We start from the raw sequence: 20,525 nt of genomic DNA on the forward strand, positions 1-20,525 counted from the left end.
TAATCTTACATCTTATGTATTTTCTTTTAAATTGGTGATATCGTACCTTAACTGCAGCCTCCAGAGCAGGAAGAGCAGTGTCTAAATCTCTCTGAGCATCATCAGCTATGGCCTGGGTTTCATCAGCTTTAACCTTAGCTACTGCTTCATCTTCCAATACCACTTTTCTAACCTTTTAATAGAAGAAATATTGATTGTAAAATATTTTTTTGAAATGTTTTTATTTTCACTAAATAACAATGGGATAACTTCAGCAAAAATGGATAAAATTGTATCTAAATAATGAAAGAATAAGTTGAATGCATTTCCTAAAACTGCAATAATTAATCACACAAGGGGCCTCCGTGGCTGAGTGGTCTAAGTAGTTACTACTGTAATCACTAGCCAGTCAACACCGAGGTTGTGAGTTCGAACCCTGCTCGTGTGGGTGCACTCGACTCAAATCTTAATTGACTTGGATTGTCAGTTTTCCTATCCAAGGTCGTTGGTTTTCTCCAGGCACTCTGGCTTCTTCCACCAATAAAAACTGACCGCCACAAAAAAGCCTAAATGCAGGGCTTAAAAGTGGCGTAAAAATATCAAAAATGAAAATCAAATTAACTAACCTCACACTTTTGTCCATTTTCCATCAATCACAATTATATATGCATGAAATAATTTCTAATTCAAAGTTATTAAAAATACTGGAAGCAATTTATTTGCATTAATCCCTTGCAAATCCTTCTTGATTTAGACCGTAAAGGTGACCCACTTATATAAGGTTCAACGAAATTTTAATATGCATTATTAAAGCTTGCACACAAAATTTATATAAACCATATAGTATTCACAATTTTTTTTTTCTTCTCAACACATGAAAATTGATAATATGCTTTAACTTTAACATTAACTTTGAAATTCGCCTTTTCCGAATCTAAAGGACTATGGGTAATCTAATTTTTCGTACACCAAAATGAAAATAACGTTACGTCAATTGTTGATTTTCTATTGTTTATCACGTTTAAAACCAAACACAATGTTTTGGTGTACGCTTTTGAAAAAATTACCCATAATGCATTAGATTCTGAAACGGTGACTTGTCATACCTTATCAGCCTCCTCTTGATCTACAACAAGTTTCTCCATCAAGTTATTGGTATCCTCTGATTTCTTCTTTAACTCAGGTTCAAGGGCAACTAACTCTTTCTTCATTTTGTCAACAAGTACATTTGTATCCAATAATTTCTCCAGACCATTTTGTACTCTTGTTTTTGCAGTCCTCAAAGCTCTGAAATAATATTTTTGAATAATAGAAGATGTGGTGTGAACAATGTACCCCTTCAACAGTTCCAAGCAGAATAGCAAAAGACCCAAAGTGTTGTTTTATAACTTTGATTTTTTATTGTTTTTGCAGCTATAAATGGCTATACAATAAAAGTTATTGAAATATTAAAAAAAACTTTTGTGCAATTTTTATTTTTTTATAAAAATGGATAATTACCACATGAATCACTGTTTACATTTACTCAGAAGAAATTGTTCAGAGTATTCCTTATTTTGATTGCCTAATTTGTTACCTGGATACAGGACGCTCTTATATACTTCTTTGTTTCAGGATTCGCGGTACATTTGAAATTTATCGTTGAAATTATTCACCATACTTTGACATAAAATCATCATGGCACAAAAAATATTTCTTTTTACTTTCATATTTGATAAATGAAGACAACAGCAAGTGTTCTAGCTCCAGAAACAAAATATAAAGTAAACTCACTTAGTTTTCTCGTTCAGCATGGACAAGTAAAGATTAATCAATTCTAAATAACTAGTAGGTGTGGTATAATAACGTCTCTTTAATTCCGAGTAGAATGTTTCGGCCATCGTGCTAACACTGGTATGGATATCGACACACATCTCTGCTATCTTGCTCTAAAAATTACAAGGAAAAACACATGCATTGAAAATTAACACATTGATATGTACACCATTGCTTTAATATACTTTAAATTCAGAAATTATTGTAAGGTTTTTACTTTTTGCAAAAATGCGACACAATTATAATCGTAATAATTTAAACTTGCATTTTGATACCTTTTACATGATATAAACAGGATTTTTCTCAATATTTCAAAAATTAAAAACACATTTTAAACTTAAATGACAGAATCGCAATACTGAATGCACACAATAATTTCTGAATTTACAGTATCAAATATATTATATTAAAGATGTGCATGGATTCACAAAGATTTCTTTTTTTCTTCATTCGTACAATATAATAACAGAGCAATAATATGGTTAGAGCTTATCAAAATTTATCGGATCGAAATTTATCGGATCGAGAGATAGGAGAAACTCAAATCATTTTAATACTGATGGTTGCATTTTTCTTAGAATTTAGTAAGATTCATGAAATTTAAAGGTGGTCGTGAGTCTTTAAGAAACCCTTTCATGCATTTAATTCTGGAACAATTTTTATCTAAGACTATCTTGAAAATAAATAATAGTGCAATTAACTTCTAAAAATCAACAAAAATCATTCAAGTGTAAAATATAAGTCAAAGTTGGATATACAATTTACTATATCACGTATATGATGACTTAATTCTTTGGACAGAAGTACAATGTGATAGTAATCTTTCCCCATCCATTGTACACTATTTGTGCTCCAATGACCCAAGTTGTATATGATCTCCAGTTATAACTTATGCAGTCTGTATGCATGCATCTACAGCTGTTTTTCTTGTCAAGAATTTTAGTGCCATGTCTTTAAATATTCAGTGTAGCGTAATGTCATCTCTTACTGTGGATTCTTGCTTTTTAAATAAATTTTCAAGGTTAATGAAAAAATTGCAATATAATTTTTTTTTTCATGACTTGTTTATTATCAAAGTTACTTAAACTTGTGTTCCATAGCGAATATCATTTTGTGGTTTACACAAAATCAATGAAAAATTGGTATCCCACAAATATTTATGAATCCACAGTACTGTGGATTCATTATTTTTCATTGGATACAAATTTTCATGGATTTCGTGGGTACAGGTGAACCATGAATTTAAATGTTCAACAAATTACAAATGCTCATAGACTTGTATGCAGACTTTGGCAGAACCACGAAATTAAATGTCCACAAAAGTGCAAGTTTTGTTCAATCTGCGAAAATTGGTACACATGAAAAATAAATGAATCCACAGTATAACTTCAAATTCTGACGTAACTACACTCCAATCAAGACATGGAACTAACATTTCTTTCTACTGACGATTTTCTTAATATAATGTTGAGTATTCGATAGAAAGGTAGAAGATATATATATATATATATTAAGAATATAACATTCTAAATACAATTTGCTATTTTACTTGAGAAACCCTCAATCGTGTTTGATGTCCAGTAAAAGCATTGTCACTTGCACAAAATTTCCCGCTCAGTTTTGACTTAATGTCTTGTAATAATATGATACCTGCTCTGACTTGATAATGTAAATGACTTTTTGATATGATGATATATTTCCATATTAATTCATTTCTTAAATAATTAGCATTTTTTTTTTTTAATAAATCCTTAAATGAATTAAAAAAAGACGAGAAAAATTTATATCAATATTTGTAAAAAGGTCATCAAAAGGGAATATCTGGCCTCCATCAGTGTTTTCATTTTTTATGAATGATTTCAAAAATGCAAATTTTATAACATGTCAGATGATAAATTTCATTTATTTAAGATACTTTGTTCCATTAAACTCTTCGCCCAATCTAATGGTGTCAGTCATCATTCTAGTCCCAATATTGCAACCCTACCCTAATTCTAACCCTGCTAAAGTGCATTAAAGCAATATATATATATATGTATGATATGTATATTAAACATGCACAGTTCACCAGAATCTGAGTGAATCTGAGCTTACCACTGTAAAACCCTGCACAAATAGCATATAATTATTCTTCTATGGCATATTTTTATTTGTACACTTTAATAAATAGTCCATATTATTAAATTTTATCAAAAAATCCAAATTTGGAAAGTATAAATACATTATGCTGAAACTAATGATGGTTTGGAACAAAATTTTGAAAGCATATCAAAGAATTAATACGGCCCTAGTGTAGCAGTGATTTTGTGTCATGAATTTAAAATCAAGTGCACATAATTATTTTGTGTAATAAAATCATGATCATATGGGTGTAATGTTTTTGTGTAAAACTTAAAATTTCTATGTGTGCATAATGATTTTGTGTTATAAATGTATGATCATAAGCCTGTAGTTATTTTGTGTTATGAATTTATACACCATGTACTTTTGTTTAAAACATCTCAACACACTTTTTTTTAAAGAAAAACCTAAATTTCTGAAACATCTATAACATCAACTGACTTTTAACAGATTGTTATTAATGTTCATGACTTCAAAAAACTCTTTCAAAGCATCAATTCTATATTATAAATTAATATTGATATATTTCATAGTAATATCCTTAATGATTGTGCCTTTGGAATAATATGTAATTGTTTGGATTGTTAAAAATAAATCACACAGGAAAATTAGGTGGTTGAGAGTAAGTTATCTATATATGGGGATAATTGATGAACTGAAATAGCTGATGATCTGTATTTGACCTTCAAAATAGATTTTGTTTCCATTTCATACCTTTAATCCATCATCTCCAAGTTCAACACTCTCAAAGAAAGATGTTGATACCCCCAACAGGGCCTCTCTTGGCCATTCTGTAAACCAATCAATAGTACAGCAGTTGACGAGTGATGGGAACATACGACATCTGGTACGGAAGGAATTTCCTACGGGACTCATACATAAAACTATATGCAGGTTATTTCTGAAAGTAAACAGTTACACTTTATTATTCGGGTACTTCTTTGTCTCATGTTAGATAAAGCCTTTTCTGGTCCTTTGTTTCTTTGTATTAAAAATCTTTTGTATTAGAAATCTTACAGTGGCTGTTCATTTCTTTCCATTATTTAATCTTCTCTTTCATTTTTTCCCCCAAGATACGCCATCTTATAAGCATGAATTGAAAACAATTCAGTGAATATAATTTAGTGTAGATTGTGTAAGACTCCTTATAAGAAATGCTTCTAAGCATAACATTTACCTGACTCTATTTATACAGAATTCAAAGATGGCGTCTCTGTTGCCTTCTGGTATACCTAGTTCCTTAGCAGCAGGACGACAGCCAATGATTAATCTCTCGTACTCATCAGCTTCAAATAAGTTAGGGACTTCACCAGAGTTAAGTACGTTATTGATATCTTCAAGAAATTCTTCTACAACAATCTGAAAATCAACAATTATAAAATTTTAATTATTTCACATTTATTACTGAGAAACTGTTGACTTTTTGTTTCAGTTCTGTTCTTGTGCAATTAACATCTCTTGTTGACTCTAAATGTATCTTATTAAATAGGTATTTAGTTTTTTCTGAAATTATATTACAAGTAAGGGAGATATAAGGTGCTTAGTATTCAGTTGAATAAGCAGATAAATTGACTTGTATGACTGTTCCAGACCGTTTGAGTATTTGGACCGTACGCGTACGGTCCGGACCATATACATATACTCATACGGTCTGACCATACGCATACGGTCGGACCGTACGAGTACGGTCCAGCTGACCATACCTGTTTTGGGATCATATGGGTTAAATTTAAACAAATATTAATCAAAATCCTTATTATACGTTATAAAAATTGTTATCATTACAATGAGATGGATAAAGTGAATAAGCGAACAATTGAAATTGAATATTTGTTTGATTTTTTTGTTACTCTGACCCAAGGTGACACTTGCTTCAACAAAGAACGTGATAATGTTTTTCATGCATGTTCCTTTGCATATGCACTTTTTTGTGAAGTTCCTAAATATTCTTCAACAATTGTCCTGCCACATTATGTTTACTTTTGATAATTTCAATGAGAATTCTTGGCTGAAATTAATGAATTACTGACATGCTTCATACAGGAGATTAACAGATTAAATAAGCCTGATTTTAAAAAAAATTAAAAATATAAATTAAGTTTTTATTTCAATTACTATAATTGAAGTTTTTATATTAATTTGAAATATAAGATATTTTGATCTGTTATATACATTTGTATGTAATAAACTTGACCAACTTCTTAATATTAGTCAGACCATACGCCTACGGTCCGACCGTATGCGTATTTTGAAATAGTACGCATACGGTCCAAATACTCATACGGTCTGGAACATAACCAAGTCAAAATATATTTTCCCACAGCTGATTTGAATGAACTTAAAGGTGGTATCTAACACTACAGGGAGGTAACTCTGTAAAATCAGCTAAACGTTTTAATTACGTTGTGTTGTTAAGGGAATATTTAGCTTCTCAATGATCAAAATTAGTGTTTGTCAAACTGCTATATTACCAGTGTAATTTTTCTGATAAATCGGTAGGTTCAAATATTTTGAAATTTTATATTTTTGTCAAAGGGTCAAAGTAAATACTTTGTCAAAATTTAATGAAAATTAAACAAGCCAAACTAATTTTAGTGAAAGTGTTGGGTACCACCTTAATAAGACATTTAACCCTAACTGACTCACCTGTGTATCAGTAAACAGGAAGGTAGTGTGTTGATTCTTAACTCCAGCAAGATCATACAATTTCTTAATATCATCATGGAAAGCATTATAATCATAACCTCTACTCAGTTCAATCTGTACACAGGGGTAGCCAGCAATGTGTGAAGACAATCTACAAAATATGTCAAACCAATGATAATAGACTCTTGACTTAGAAATTAATTGTCATGGTCCCACAGACAAGTGGATGTCATGACAACCGAAAACATGTCAAACATGAAAACAAATTTGTTTATTTTTTTTATCCTAAGAAAATATCATTTTTTTTAAATTGAGTTTTTTTATAAAATTTGTGATGTATTAACACTAACAAAAGGAAGACAATGCACAATTTATTTTACAAAATTTAGATAGAAATTATATATTAATAAATTTTATTTTTTTTTAAATTAGAACAAAACAAGATTAAGAGAACATTACAAAAAACAAGGGAATAACAAACCTAGTGAGTGACTGTTTCCCTGTTCCACCAACACCAACCAGTAGAGCATTACCCCTCTCCTGTCTGATCATTCTAACTATACGAGACACATGCTCAATGGCGTCCATGAAAAATACAAGTCTCATTTCCTTGGAGGACTGCATGTTCAAATCATCTAGATACTGAAATAATTAAATACAAATATTTTTTTTAGACTTCAAAAATAAAATTACTTGTAAATTTAGAACTTTAGATATGTGAGTTTATAAGTACATGTACTGCAAAATATCTTCTAGAATTCACGAGGTAGAGTCTATCAATGTCAATATTACTTTTATTATTTTCAAATAATTTTTGGATTGAAATCCTTAAAGGAATCAAAAGCTTTGAAGGAACTGACTATTAAAAGCCCATTACTGATTTCAAGGTTTATCTCCCTTTGACTAAATTCTACCCACTTAAGGAAAAACATGCCAGTCTGTGAACACTTACATCTTGTAAAATATTCTTTAACTTTTTCATATCAGGTAATTCTTCATATATACGGTCCTGTTTTTCTGCTCCCATCTTTATAAAATCTCCAAATATAATAGGATTGGTTTGGAATGTCTCTGGTTCAATTGTCTGTAAAACAACAATGCATTTGAATTAGTTACCTTATTCCATGCAGTCAAATTAGTTACCATATTCCATGCAGTAACCTTTTTTTCACATTTTAAAATTTATTCATCAGATCTCAACCAAATCTTGACTATAGTTTTTTTTAAATGGTGGTCATCGTAAAAAAAAGTCTTGCAAATTTTTAATTCACAGTACTTAAAACAGAAAGAAAATTATGTTTTCATCTGAAACAAGTGTAACAGTGATTAAAAAAAATGATTCTTCATTATGTTATTTCAAAGTCATCACTACATACTATTTTGCAGTGTTTGAAAAAGCTAAACCTTGTGCAAATCTATTCCCTCTGAGCTAGTCAGCCATATATGTTACCTAAATATCTACACATTCTTAACCTCCTAATAACTAATTTTTATTAAATAAATATTTTGTTGATAAAATACATGTATTACTAAAAGATCTACTCATTCTTCAGCTTCTACAAACTAATGTTTACTTGTCATGAATGATGCATATTATCATGCACTAAATAATCTTCAATATCTCATAATATTTTATATGTAAAACAGATATCTGTATGAATCTGCTAATCAGAAAATACTGCTTCAGGGATGACACCAATTATTTTTTTATAATCCACACTTATCATGCTTATATGGTACCAATACTAGTCTCACAGTTACATAAAAATCAAATTTATTTAAGTTTTAACAGAATCTGCCTTGACGATACTAAGCACGACATGACCAGTGTAATGTAATCTTTTTGCTGTATCAACCGTTTTCTACTATACTACTTCTACTAAAAAAACGTCCAGACCCAGACAATAAAGATATCTTTAAACAGGTAAATGAAGGGATTTAAAAAAAAATCATCTACCAAAAACATCTAGTTTCATTTTATTCTCTTGTTATGCAAGAAATTTTAGTGTCAAAACAAAATTATTTGTCTACAAAAATATTAGTCAACAAGTTTTTTTTTACTCTGTTTGAACTGCCCAAACGAAGGCTGAGAACATTAGATTTTTTCTTCACAGGTGGCATATCAGCATCCTAAAATTTAAAATAAATCCAGGTGTTCAACACATGTGCAATTTCTTCCATTAACCATAATATTCACAAGTTCTTGAATATATGTGCAATATTCTATGAACCTTATTATTCACAAGTTCTGAACACATGTGCAATTTCCCATGAACCTTTATACAATGTTTTCACAACTTTTTGAACACAAGTGCAATTATCCATGAACCTTAATATCCACAAGTTGTTGAACACATATGCAATTTTCCATGAACCCTAACCACCATGAACCAAATGTGCAGCCCAAATTGCATGAAACACATTTATTACATTTCTGAATGCTTTGGCTCCCTTATTTCAACAGCCCTATCCAGTGCAATATTTTATATCATACATTGCAATGCACCAGTTGCGTTACCTGAAATTTAGTTTTTGATCCTTTCCAACTATGAAGCTATCAGAAATTCAATAAGTATTTTAAATAAATATAAATTATTATAATTTATAAATGCTTAAGCCTCCTATCCCAACCTGCTCTTTGCTTCATGCATATGTAATACAATATTTCATATCATACATGCATAGTACCAGTTATTTTACCTCATACTTTATTTTGCATCCTTTCCAATTATACATCTGTCAGAAGTTCATCAGATATTTTAAATAAATAAAAAACAGATGTCTGGAAAAATTATTCAATTTTAAAACTTTTAATATAAGAAGGGAAAACAACTTTAACAGATATTCAAATCCACTGTAGTGTTTCTCCAAAATACCTGCATTCTAGCATTTTGCAAAACTCTTATGTTTGGGAGACCATTTCCCCTTTGGTTTAAGACAGATAACAAAATGGCATATTCAACAATAAGCTTTGACATATCAACGCAAAATTTTAAATAAAAACAAGAATGTGTCCATAGTACATGGATGCCCCACTCCCACTATCATTTTCGATGTTCAGTGGACTGTGAAAATGGGGTCAAAACTTTAATTTGGCATTAAAATTAGTAAGATCATATCATAGGGAACATGTGTACTAAGTTTCAAGTTTATGGAACTTTAACTTCATGAAAAACTACCTTGACCAAAAACTTTAACCTGAACTTTGCACTATCATTTTCTATGTTCAGTGGACCATGAAATTGGGGTCAAAACTATAATTTGGCATTAAAATTTGAAATATCATATCATGGGGAACATGTGTACTAAGTTTCAAGTTGATTGAACTTCAACTTCTTCAAAAACTACCTTGACCAAAAACTTTAACCTGAAGCGAACGGATGCACAGACGGACGCACAGACGGACGAACGAACGGAGGCACAGACCAGAAAACATAATGCCCCCTCTACTATCGTAGGTGAGGCATAAAAATGTATCCTAAGGTGATTTCAAAACATTCAAAAGTCTTGAATAGCCTAACAGCAACCCCTTACATTTTAAGTTGGGAACAAAAACAGGGAAATATAATTTTTTTTAATAAAACATTATTTTGAAAACATCAACGGAAATTAAATTGACTTCCTTAGTCCCAGAGTAAGTCAACGAAAACAAGTGAAACTGCGAGCTACTGCTCACTGATGATACCTCCGCCGCAAGTGGATAATATTAATAGTGTAAAAATATGCAAGTGTTCGTAAAACAGGAAGTTGTCGAGTGATGAATCTGAAAACGCAATACACGGTATAGCTGACTTATATAAATCCTGAAACCAAATTTCAGAAATCCTTGTATTGTAGGTCCTGAGAAAAATGCGACGAAAAATATTCATGGGACAGACAGACTGACGGACTGACAGACAGACAGAGGTAAAACAGTATACCCCTCTTTTTCTAAAGCGGGCGTATAATTAATCTTAACTTCTTTAGTCCAAGAAGTTATCACCACTCCAGTCACCATTACTTGAGCACTGGCATGACAATACTGTTTTTAAAATTTGCTGTTTCAAAATAATTATAAATTAAGAAATGCATCTCTGTAATGTAGAGATCTGATGCCTTGTGCTGATTTTGGCATTTTTTTGGTTTTGTTTTATCAGCTCTGTTAAGTTTGTAATACATCTGGACTCTCAAATTTGTGGAAATGCACATCTTGTGCAGTAAAATTGTTACTGTTTAAACTATTCTGTCTCTCTGACAGTCTTCACGCTGAACTGCTAAATCAACAGGCCTGCAGCTCAATTTTTGGAAATTTTTAGTTAGATTCTGTTGGCCTGTAGGTCTGATTTTTACAGGCCCAAGAGCAATTTTACCAGCATGGGCTGCCACTCGGCGTGAAGACAGCTCTCAATCAAAGATTACTCACCTCACCAAAATGTTTATTTGCCATATCTGCTAAGATTTGGTAGAAATACATCTTATCTTCATTATTAATCAGCCTATCATGGAACACTCTCATCGATTCGTGACAAAATAGACGGAAAATTTGTTTTCCATCTCTAATTACACCAGTGTCAGCTTGTAATACACCTAGAATAAGCAAATAATTATAGAATAACTAACCAAAGAATTAAAATAGAGAAAAATATTCAAAGAGTAACCGAAAAACACATTAATTCACGAATGCACATAGTGCATGAGTTAATTATCAGTGTTGTTCGGTCACAAGTTGAATATTTTTCGATATTTGAGTTCTTTAATTAGTTATTCTTTTTATTACATTGGCAAATGGCTTTTTTCAAAGAAATTAATGTAAAACATGTGAGGAACAATATTGTTTTTCTACACATTCACAATTTGTTTTGATCCATCGTTATCGACGTCTTGACAACGCCTATTGTTGTATGACGTCAAAGAGTGAAATAACCACGTTTATTTCAAATGTGAAATTATTGGTTTGTATTTCACTAGGAAATCAATGTAATTCTTTGCAACCAATGTAATACAAAACTATAAACAATCCAGATGTGAATTTTCTTCTTTTTTTAAAGATTATAATACTCATCTTCTTAAATTCATAATACAGTATTGTATCTTTAGATCTATTTTCAAACTATTAAGAAATTCCAATTCAAATGCTATTTTTATTTACTAAATTTAGTTGTCTACAAATGCCATTTTACTTTTATTCAAACCGATATTTATGGATGTTCTTTTTCTTTTTAAAACTTTTTTTCAGACCTTCCCTGAATACATTTTGACTAATCTCTCAAGCCTAACTGTTTTATTTCTAATTAAGGGGAGATAATGCAGACCTACCCTGAATACATTTTGACAAATCTCTCAAGTTGAAGACATAATGAGATTTGGCTGGTGTTGGTAGCAGATCTGTTGACATTCTGAAGTATATCTCCACAGCGGCCTGTACAATAGGCTCTGTACAGTGACGTACTGCTGTTGGAAAGTCCATTAAGAAACCTGCCATAATTTGCTGAAATGTAAAATAAATTCATGAATATTACATGTCTGGATAATAGATTCTGGTTAAACATATAAATATAGCACGAGTCAAAGGTTCTAAACAGTGAAGTTGATTGGAAGTCAATAAAAAATTCAGCATCTATTTACTGAACGATAAGAAAGCTTTTTTGAAATGTACTGCAGTAATGAGTCATAAACCCATTAGTCTTATATATATATACTCTTATAAGAGATGATATTGATCATCAAAAATAATAGCAGAAATGTCAGTATTGAACCAAATATTTGTATAATGTAGAAATCGTAGTGGACAAATAATGATTAACATGATAGATGAAATTCAACAAATGGAATGGTGTGACATTATTTCTGTTTTGAGGTACAAACAATGAAACTATCCAAAGTCCTTTACATTTTTCAGCAGTGTACTAATAAAATTGAGAATGGAAATGGGGATAATGTCAAAGAAACAACAACCCGACCATAAAGCAGACAACAGCAGAAGATCACCGACAGGTCTTCAATGTAGTGAAAAATTCCCGCACCTAGAGGCGTCCTTCAGCTGGCCCCTAAACAAATATATATACACTAGTTCAGTGATAATGAATGCCATACTAAACTCCAAATACACACTTACTGTAAACATATGTTTAAGACTGTGCTCCGATGGGGACGGAATAGCAAACATAGCAAAATGTCTGAAAAATCTTGGCGACACATTATTACGGCCACCACCAGGTGGTGCACAGGCGGCTGCTAAAGTTACATCCTGAATTTCTTTCCATGTAAGTTTTTCACGATCGTACATGCCACCAAAGTCCTGATATTGTCTCAATAGTTCAATAGGTGGCTGAGAGCCGTAAGTATCCAGTTTAGGCATGTTTAAGTCATCAATTAAAATTATCACACGTTTGCCATGAGGAGCACCTGTAAAAGTCATTATAAGCAATTAAATAAAATAAAATAAACAACTATAACTTTTCAAAACAAATGAAAGAAAAGTATCGACATCAAGAGGTTACCATGTGTTGTTAAATGATGATGCTCTTGTGAATGATTTTGACCATAATTTTCTTCTGATCTTTAGGTAGCTTTAGTGAATACTCCACCCTACTTTTAGTCTTATCAATGTGAAATCAACAACAAATTGCTATTCTTTTAAAATTTATTATTTGAGTCTAAAATGAAAAATATATATCATTTTCATGCAAAATTGAATATTTGTTTGAAGGGAGAAAGATGGAAAGGCATAGTTTGCAAACATCAAGAAAAAAATATTTGAGTTAAAATAAACTTTTTTCAACCCAACAAAATTGGTACCAACAAAATACACAGTATTTTTGTTTATCAGTGTTCCCGCCTGTCCTAAATAGAAGGGCGCCCCGCCCTTGGTGCCCTTACCCCCCGCCCTTCTGCCCTCCAAAGCCAAAGAATGTCCCCCTCTGCCTTTTTAAAAGATACATTTTACAAATTTCATGCCTTCTGGCGTTTCCGGTGAAATTGTTACCTGATTGTGTAACACTAATTAACTGACAATAGGATTAAGTTAAATACCTAATGCCTTTAGCAGTTTTATCACCTCTGCTAATGATTGTTCACTGCTAATTAGTGGATTTAAGATAATTGAACAAATACTAGATATTTAATACAGAATGAAAATGACCATGTCAGCCATTTGTAATGTTTACGTATTATAGCATATGTAAACATAAAAAAATATATTTTAAAATAAAATTTAAAACAATTTAATAGGCATACTAAGTTTTGACTAAATTAGTAGATTGGTAAAAACGTTTTGTTTTATAACCACGAGTATAAAATTAAAAGAAGAACCAAAGAAATTTCTATTTGAACATAACAAGATTGCACCACTTCCTGTTTTATTTCTTGTATTATAATCCTCCTTATATAGGAGCACTTAACAAATGCTTTTATTTTTTAATCATAATGGAGTTTATACCTACTGTAATATATGCAATGTATTATTGCATCATTATAATATAATCATCTCTTGTATCACCTGTTATATTTATAAAACTCCCTACTTAGGAGCACTTTGGTGTGCACTTCTTAATACTTTTTTGTAACAATTTAAAGGATTACAAGTTAGGTAACTTTCAATAACCATGATAACACAAATACTATACATGTATGTCTACACAAGTAATTTTAATGTAGATAATTTAATTACATAACAAATTCAATTTTGTTTAGCTCCATCTTTCAGAACTACTTGTTTATTTTTATAGACTTGTATAATTAAGTTATATAAATTATAAAATTTAAAAAAAAAGATTTTTCTAAGGATTTTTTATCAATTAAAATGATATGCTTTGTGTCATGGTATGATAATTTGATAATAAAAAAATCTTACTGGAACCAACACTTGGAACACATTAATTTCTGTATAAGGTTAAAATACAAGTAATGTCCTGCAGCTGAGCCTAGCAATATATATACATGTATTCAAGGTTATTAATACACTGCCAAACAGTGCCCTTACAATTTGGGTTATTGCGCTAAAGTGCCCTTTCAGACAAGTAGCACCCTTCTGCCCTGAGATTCAAGCTGGAACACTGTTTATAATGCTTCATATCTATTAAGTCTTACCAATACAATTTTTCCTTCTCTTCTCTAATTTAGATTCAATCATTTCTTGTGTTCTCTTGCTGCTGGTCTGAGCAGAGAAGTTAATAAACACTGGTACATAGTTAGCTCTATCAGCAATATTCTGTAGATGACCACGGGCAATGACAGACTGAAATCAATATGGATAAATAAGTAAAAACATAATCTTGGATAGTGGTACACTTTACAAATAACAAACTTAAATCTATTTTTCATTGTACCCACTCTGCAAGTAAAATGCTGTAATCGAATTCTTGTTCTATGCATATACTCAAGTAAATTTACTCTAAATAATTAAAGGACCACAGATTGTTTCTTGGCAAAGAAAAACTATATATCTTGAACACATGTCAAACATCATATGTCTTTCACATATTTAAATACCAAACATACATTTATTCTTTCTTATTATTTTAAATACAAATCACACATCATACTTTTTTATACTATTGAAGAAATATACAACAAATGGAAGTTTTTAACGACCTTGACTGGCTATACAGCCCTTGCACGGTCGGTAAGAAATATATAATTTCCATCTTTGATTTTATATGAAGGGAGAAATGTAAATTGTGTAAATAGGTAGGTTTTACAATGCATATGTCCTAATTACTGACCTTTCCTACTCCAGTGCCTCCTGTGTATAGTACTGAATGTCTTACAGCCAGGAGTTTTTCCAAAAGATATCCAAATCTGACTGTATCTACGGTAGGAACCAACATGTCAAAGAATGGCATTTCCTTGTTATATTTGAATGATGGAACTATTTTCTCCCACATATCCATACGCCTTGTTTCATAGTCCATGTAACAACTCCATAGATCACCTGCATTTGGTAACTGTGAAAATAGAAATTGAAAGTATCATAATATGCATTGAAGAAGTTTTGATAGCATCTCATTTTAAACTTCATTTCTTTCCAAAATTATTTCCTTATACCAGACATGTAAACACATCACAATTTGTAAGCTATGACTATAAATTAAGATAGTACCGAACACTCTGAGTAAAACAGATTTGGCTTGTTGTTTAATTTTTCATAAAATTTTGCCTTATTTCCTAAAATATTAAAATTTCAATAAATTAAAAACACACAATTTACAGTTATACTGTTAATGGATATTTATAGCAGTTTGACAGACATTATTAATTCTAATCATTGAGAAGCCTAATTTCTCTCTACTTAAATTATAGAATTAAAAGTTCAAATGATTTTAAAAGATTTAACTCCCTTGGATGTTCTGTACCCACTTAAGGATGTTTGCTTGTCATGTTTTGAATTTTTGACAGATTTACGAAATCCTCTGGTTTTATCTATGGACCCCCATTTTTTTTTTATAAATCTTTTACATGTATAATCATAAGCCATTTATAAAAGTCTAATAAATCTTATTTATTTTTTAATAGTTTTTTAGAACTTTAACTGGTCAATGATAAAGCTATGAAAAGTCAAGAGAGAACATTTTCCTGCCAAAATTCCAATGGCTAATATCTCGAAAAACAAGCACATTGACCCCAATATTTTTTTGGCTTTTTTGATTCCTCAATTATTCCCCTATCAATATATACTATGGTTATGGAAAGCAATTTATTTTGAACTGAGCAGCGAACTTCCTTAAGTAATAATTACTTATCTTGCAACTAAATTCTCACCTTAGCATCACCATTGTCTTCAAACTGTCCTCTAACAAAGGTATCAAAGGCATCCCAGTTATTCTCTGACAAGTTTCCTCCAATAGACCACAGATAGGCAAACACAAAGGTTGTACAGACTAAGATGTGCAATTTGGCTGGATCCTGGTTGAAATCTGGTCCTCCACGTCCAAACAGTAGAGACTCTAACATCTTACACAGAGTTGTTACTTTACTAATGTCAACCTATAAAAATAAAGACAAACATTGAATTTATCACTTATCAACTCTTGACATTTTGATTTCTTTCTCAAGTGGTGTGTTTCAACCTTTTTTTGTGTTCCTTTCATGTTCATATTTTTTTCTCAAAAAACAATAATATTATTCAATTCAGTTTCCTTTGTAATCTTCCAGACGTTGCCTCAAATGAATTACAAGTGATAGAAATATGAATATTAGCTAATAACCCCATGACTCTTCATTTTATCCTGGATATCATGCTATTTTTTTTATATTGTTGTATTTTGTGTGTTTTTTAATTTAAATTTGAGGTTCAAATAAAGAACATACAATACAAACAACCTGCTTGTTTTTTAAATTTAGTAGAATTGTATTAATTAGGATACATTTTATTTATGCAGACAAAAAAACATGAAAAAAAATCTATCTTCATTTACATGTCATATGACCAATATCATTTTGCATTTATTTTGTCATTTATAGTTCATAACAAGGAAAATTGTCTGCATTTTTCTCCTTCCTTAAGGTTAGTGAGACGCTATCAATTAAAACAACAATATTTTCTTGCATACTGTGGATTACATAATCTTCGTGGATTATGGAAAATTCTAATTCCATATATTTTTTTTACTTCCTGGTTTAGACAAAGTCTGCATAAAAGCATGAATAAGTTTTGTACTTGGTCAAAGATTCAAATTTGAGGTTCACACATTTACCAATGAAATCTAAGAAAATTGGTATTCCACAAATAATAATGAAAACACATGATCATATTCACATATTAATTCAAAACCTACTTGATCAATAACTTGTGTACACTTTTTGGTGACAAATTTGATACCATCCTCTACATATTTTTTGAAGATCTCCAGCAAGTAATCTCTGGTTTCCTCCTTCATTTTGCTTGACCAGCTCTCCAACCATGTTTGTACAAATGGCAGCCATTTTAATTCTTCTGGATCAACAAACACCATTCCACATCTGTAAAAGGTCAAAGTTAAAAAAAATGAATGGCTACAGAAAAAAAACTAAACAAATTTGGTTTTAAGGAAATGTTTGGATGTCACAAATGTTTTGTCAATATTAAATTATTTTTTTATCCTGCATAAAGTTAAAACTGTCAATACATTTCAGGTCACAAGGTTATTCTTAAGCAAATTAAAGTCAAGTCTTTTAAGTAAGGTTTTACACAGTTTTAAAGAAGACATGATATTAAAATGAGAACTCAGGTTGCAAGTTCACATGTCCCATTTGACATAGTCAGCACCACTTAAAGAGTGCATCTGTACTTACCTACTGACGGTAGCAGGGGAGGCTACTGCTAAATCTTGTACTTCAAACACCATGTGTATGAAAGGTGTAAACTTGATTCTTTCACTGTTGGCCAAACACAACATCTTGTTGTCATCCAACACAGTGTTCATATTCTCAATCCACAAAGCATCAACTGGACCATCACACACAACCCAGTGGTGGTCTTCAGATGTATCCTACAAAATAAAATAAAATTAAATGGCCAATCACATACAAACCAAAATATTTTACCAAAGGATCTTCTTTGCATTTTAGGTAATAGCAAAGTAACAAAAATAATCCCTCGGCCAAATATACCACATTTTAAGAATACAAACACTATTATAAGTCGACTTACTGTCACACATTTTCTGACAGTGATTGCCATGAGGCCATCAGACCATTCTAATGTCAGTTTGTTGATACCACCATACAATTCCTCCATATTGATAGACTAAGGGTTCAACATATATCTTAAGGGGAAATAACTCTATTATGAGTTGACTTACTGTCACACACTTTCTGACAGTGATTGCCATGAGGCCATCAGACCATTCTAATGTCAGTTTGTTGATACCACCATACAATTCCTCCATAGTGATAGACTTAGGGTTCAAAACATAGTGATGACAGGGTTGATAGAATGGATTTACAAGTCCTTCAGCATGTAAGTTTGTAACAGTTTCAGCTAACACCTAGAAAGAAAAAAATAACTAATTTAAGAACTAGCTGGCCAAGGGCTCATATGGGTCAAGGAATGATACTACGGCCCATATGCAAAAGGATATTTCATAATCTATCTATGATATAGTATACAAATTTGCTTATAAATGGAAAGATTTTAATTATTCCATTATTATTATTAAGCACCTGAACAGTACAAAACTATAGTCCTAGTCCATCATTGACATTAGGAACATTGATGACATCATCAATAACAGGTCACAAAGCCCGCCAAGATAAAAAAAAAAAATTCAACAAGCTACCTATCACCAAATTAATTCATGAATGCATAAAACATTAATTGAGTTAATTATTAGTGTTTTCAGTCACAAGTTAAAATATTTTCGAAAAATTAATTATTCTTAAACAAAATGATCTTTTCAACCAAAATAAATCAAAGGTTTGAAACTATAGCAGTCAGTTGAGCTGATTCAATTCTTTTGATTCAGTATCCACTGAGCAATTACACTAAATTGGAAGCACAAAATACAGTGAAACCATCATATCAAATTGTATGCATTGTTAACCTGATAAAACCGAACATTGGTCAAAACTGAACAAAATCTTAAGTCCCAAAGAGGTTTGGTTTAAACAGATTTCATTGTATACAACTGGTACTCAAACCTACCCTGTATGCTGTTGTTTTTCCTCCACCAGTAGGACCAACCAACATGACACCATGTCTGACTTCCATAGTCTCATAAAACTGGATAATTTTCTTAATCTGTGATTCCACAATTTGTAAACCCTTTCCGGCAATCACACTGATAATTTCTTCACGGAGGCGTCCATAATCGTGTTCTGGGATCTCAACACCTGGGAATAAATCTTGTAAGATGGCCTGTGAAAATAAAAAAAGTTTTGCTCATAAGTCTTAAATATAACCTTTGAAAGTACATAACTTCACAATAACAATTTACATGGTATTGTGTGAGCATCATTGGTAATCATGGTTTTGTGTGATTATCACGCATTCATGGTTTTGTGGAAGAAACATTGGTTTGTGTTTTTCTGCAAAGTTCACAGGTTCATTGTTTTGTGCAAGGATCACTGGTTCATGGTTTTGTGTGAGGATCACAGGTTCATGGTTTTGTGTGAGGATCACTGGTTCATGGTTTTGTGTGAGGATCACAGGTTCATGGTTTTGTGTGAGGATCACAGGTTCATGGTTTTGTGTGAGGATCACTGGTTCATGGTTTTGTGTGAGGATCACAGGTTCATGGTTTTGTGTCAGGATCACTGATTCATGGTTTTGTGTCAGGATCACTGGTTCATGGTTTTGCACGAGGATCAATAGTTAATGGTTTTGTGAGGATCACATGTTCATGTTTTTTTCGTAAGGATAACTGTTTCACAATTTATGAATACATTAAGACTTTAAAGTATTACTTCCCTGCTTCATACAAAAAATGTTGACACATAGATATGTCTTAACTACATACCTGGAAAAGTGCTGCATCCTGTATCAAGAACTTGGGTAAATTACTGTCTCTAAGTGCTCTAATCAACACTACATCTTCACTCTTATCGGGGTTCTGTCTCTTCAAAGCTCCAGCCATGACTAACACAGATTTGACGGCCCTCATACCAAAGTCATAATGGTCCTGTTGGGACAACTGTTCGCTGCACAGTTTGTACATCTGTACCATCTTCTGGGCTAAAGACTTGGAGTCCTCAAATCCCTCAGAATACAGGATCACCTCAGCAATCAGGGCTGAAATAAAGAAATAATTATATTACATCAAAGTATTAAGTCAATTTGCCGATTTCTTTCAGTGAAAGTGACAATGGTTGCTTTTTTCATGACTTCACAATAGAAACATTCAAAAGAAACCAAGAAAAATTTGACATCATATTTCATTTTCCACCAATCATTTGCTGAAAAAAAATTAATTTCAGAATCGGTTTGGAAATGAAAAAGTATTGAAAAAATTAAAGAAAGCCTTTTCTTCCATTCTTCTGTTCATATCATAATCTTTGATTTGTATGAT

General features: G+C 31.5%; 1 protein-coding gene across 3 annotated transcripts in view; it reads right to left on the reverse strand.

Moving 5' to 3' along the window:
* The window catches only part of LOC134718844 (dynein axonemal heavy chain 6-like), a 69,383-nt gene that overhangs the window by 23,981 nt on the left and 24,877 nt on the right, over positions 1–20,525 (reverse strand). For all 3 annotated transcript variants that reach the window (XM_063581635.1, XM_063581634.1, XM_063581632.1), the window contains 19 exons: positions 19,977–20,248; positions 19,163–19,375; positions 18,321–18,506; positions 17,812–18,008; positions 17,316–17,499; positions 16,300–16,524; positions 15,264–15,485; positions 14,629–14,776; positions 12,656–12,945; positions 11,857–12,028; positions 10,964–11,127; positions 7,514–7,645; positions 7,043–7,203; positions 6,562–6,712; positions 5,093–5,274; positions 4,630–4,816; positions 1,753–1,907; positions 1,086–1,266; positions 47–172 (listed from right to left, as the gene is read on the reverse strand). In XM_063581635.1, coding sequence (XP_063437705.1) covers positions 47–172; positions 1,086–1,266; positions 1,753–1,907; positions 4,630–4,816; positions 5,093–5,274; positions 6,562–6,712; positions 7,043–7,203; positions 7,514–7,645; positions 10,964–11,127; positions 11,857–12,028; positions 12,656–12,945; positions 14,629–14,776; positions 15,264–15,485; positions 16,300–16,524; positions 17,316–17,499; positions 17,812–18,008; positions 18,321–18,506; positions 19,163–19,375; positions 19,977–20,248 — 3,548 coding nt within the window. The remainder of the gene's footprint in view (positions 1–46; positions 173–1,085; positions 1,267–1,752; positions 1,908–4,629; positions 4,817–5,092; positions 5,275–6,561; positions 6,713–7,042; positions 7,204–7,513; positions 7,646–10,963; positions 11,128–11,856; positions 12,029–12,655; positions 12,946–14,628; positions 14,777–15,263; positions 15,486–16,299; positions 16,525–17,315; positions 17,500–17,811; positions 18,009–18,320; positions 18,507–19,162; positions 19,376–19,976; positions 20,249–20,525) is intronic.

The sequence above is a fragment of the Mytilus trossulus genome, chromosome 5, assembly GCF_036588685.1.
Source record: "Mytilus trossulus isolate FHL-02 chromosome 5, PNRI_Mtr1.1.1.hap1, whole genome shotgun sequence".
Taxonomy (NCBI): Eukaryota; Metazoa; Mollusca; class Bivalvia; order Mytilida; family Mytilidae; genus Mytilus; species Mytilus trossulus.